A 1150-nucleotide genomic window follows, 5' to 3' on the forward strand; every position below is an offset into this window, starting at 1 on the left:
CAGCTGTCCCGCCACAACAAGTCTCTGCAGCAGCTCCTGAAGCCGGTGAAACGAATCCAGGAGGAGGAGGAGGAGGGCATCTCATCCATGGTACGGAGGGGCCTCGGGGACGGAGGCAGAGCCCCTACAACCCACCCCAACCCTGACCGGACAACTGCAAAGAGCCGCTTCTCCCACCCTGCTGAGCCACCCTGGGTTTGGCTGTTTAAGATTTGATGAGTCTTGGTATTCCGCAGGAGGACTAAAGACAGACAGACTTATCAGTGGCCTTATAACCCAAACTTCAAGCCCAAAGGCATGTGCAACTTTTATAACCAAGCTGCAGAGAGCTGTTACTTGCGGGGCTCCCCACGGAAGGCTCAGCCGCAGGGTGAAGTCCAGCTCACCGCAGGGACAGCCTGGTGGCCCTGCTGGTACCCGCTTTCTCCCCTTCCCTTCAGGAAAGGAAGGGCTGAGTCCTTTGCTGTCATTTCTTGCTTATGTACCTTAGATCCTGAACGGGATTCGGCAGTAATATGATTTCCCTGGGGTTTTATGGGCATTGATTTGTAATTTGTGGATTAGCAGCATTTGGATGTAATTATTGCAGGGAATCGAATGTCTGTCACCTCGGGGAGGGCTCATACCCCTTTAGGAAGCTTTAATTCATTTGCTTTTCCCTGAAACCTCATCAGCTTTGGTAGATTTTGAGGAACGCTGTTGTCAGTGTAGAGTTAGACCTGACTTGCCTGGCTGAGGCCACTCACCCTCTCTCCCTCTCGCCACATCCCAGCTCAGCCTAAATAACAAGCAGCTGACACAGATGCTGAAGTCGACGGCGCCGGTCCAGGAGGAAGAGGAGGACCCGCTGGCGTATTATGAGAAACACACATCCCAAATTGAGGCAAGACCTGTTAGCTGTTGGGTTGCCAGTACACACATGGTCGGTGAATCCCACGTGTGCTCCAGCTGCCTTGTGCCCGGTTATTTTGCAGTAGGAGCCTTCCCGTCCCTGTGCTGGCCAGAAGCAGACAGGCCTTTTGCTCTGCAGAGAGCTGGAGGCGTTAGCAGAGCTCATGAAGAGCTGAGGGAAGGAGCTGCCCCACGGACCCTTCCTTTTCCTCCCAGCAGCAGCGGCGATGCAGCCGCTTCGGCCGGCCCATACTGGCTT

At 54.6% G+C, this 1150-nt stretch overlaps 1 protein-coding gene across 1 annotated transcript in view; it reads left to right on the top strand.

Annotated features, from left to right (window-relative positions):
* Nucleotides 1–1150, top strand: part of LOC104628694 (inositol 1,4,5-trisphosphate receptor type 3-like) — a gene marked incomplete at its 5' end in the record, with an annotated part of 30676 nt that overhangs the window by 22168 nt on the left and 7358 nt on the right. The window contains 2 exon segments of the mRNA XM_010297361.1: nt 4–90; nt 773–883. Coding sequence (XP_010295663.1) covers nt 4–90; nt 773–883 — 198 coding nt within the window.

This window comes from Phaethon lepturus, unplaced genomic scaffold, assembly GCF_000687285.1.
Source record: "Phaethon lepturus isolate BGI_N335 unplaced genomic scaffold, ASM68728v1 scaffold32171, whole genome shotgun sequence".
NCBI classification, from domain to species: Eukaryota; Metazoa; Chordata; class Aves; order Phaethontiformes; family Phaethontidae; genus Phaethon; species Phaethon lepturus.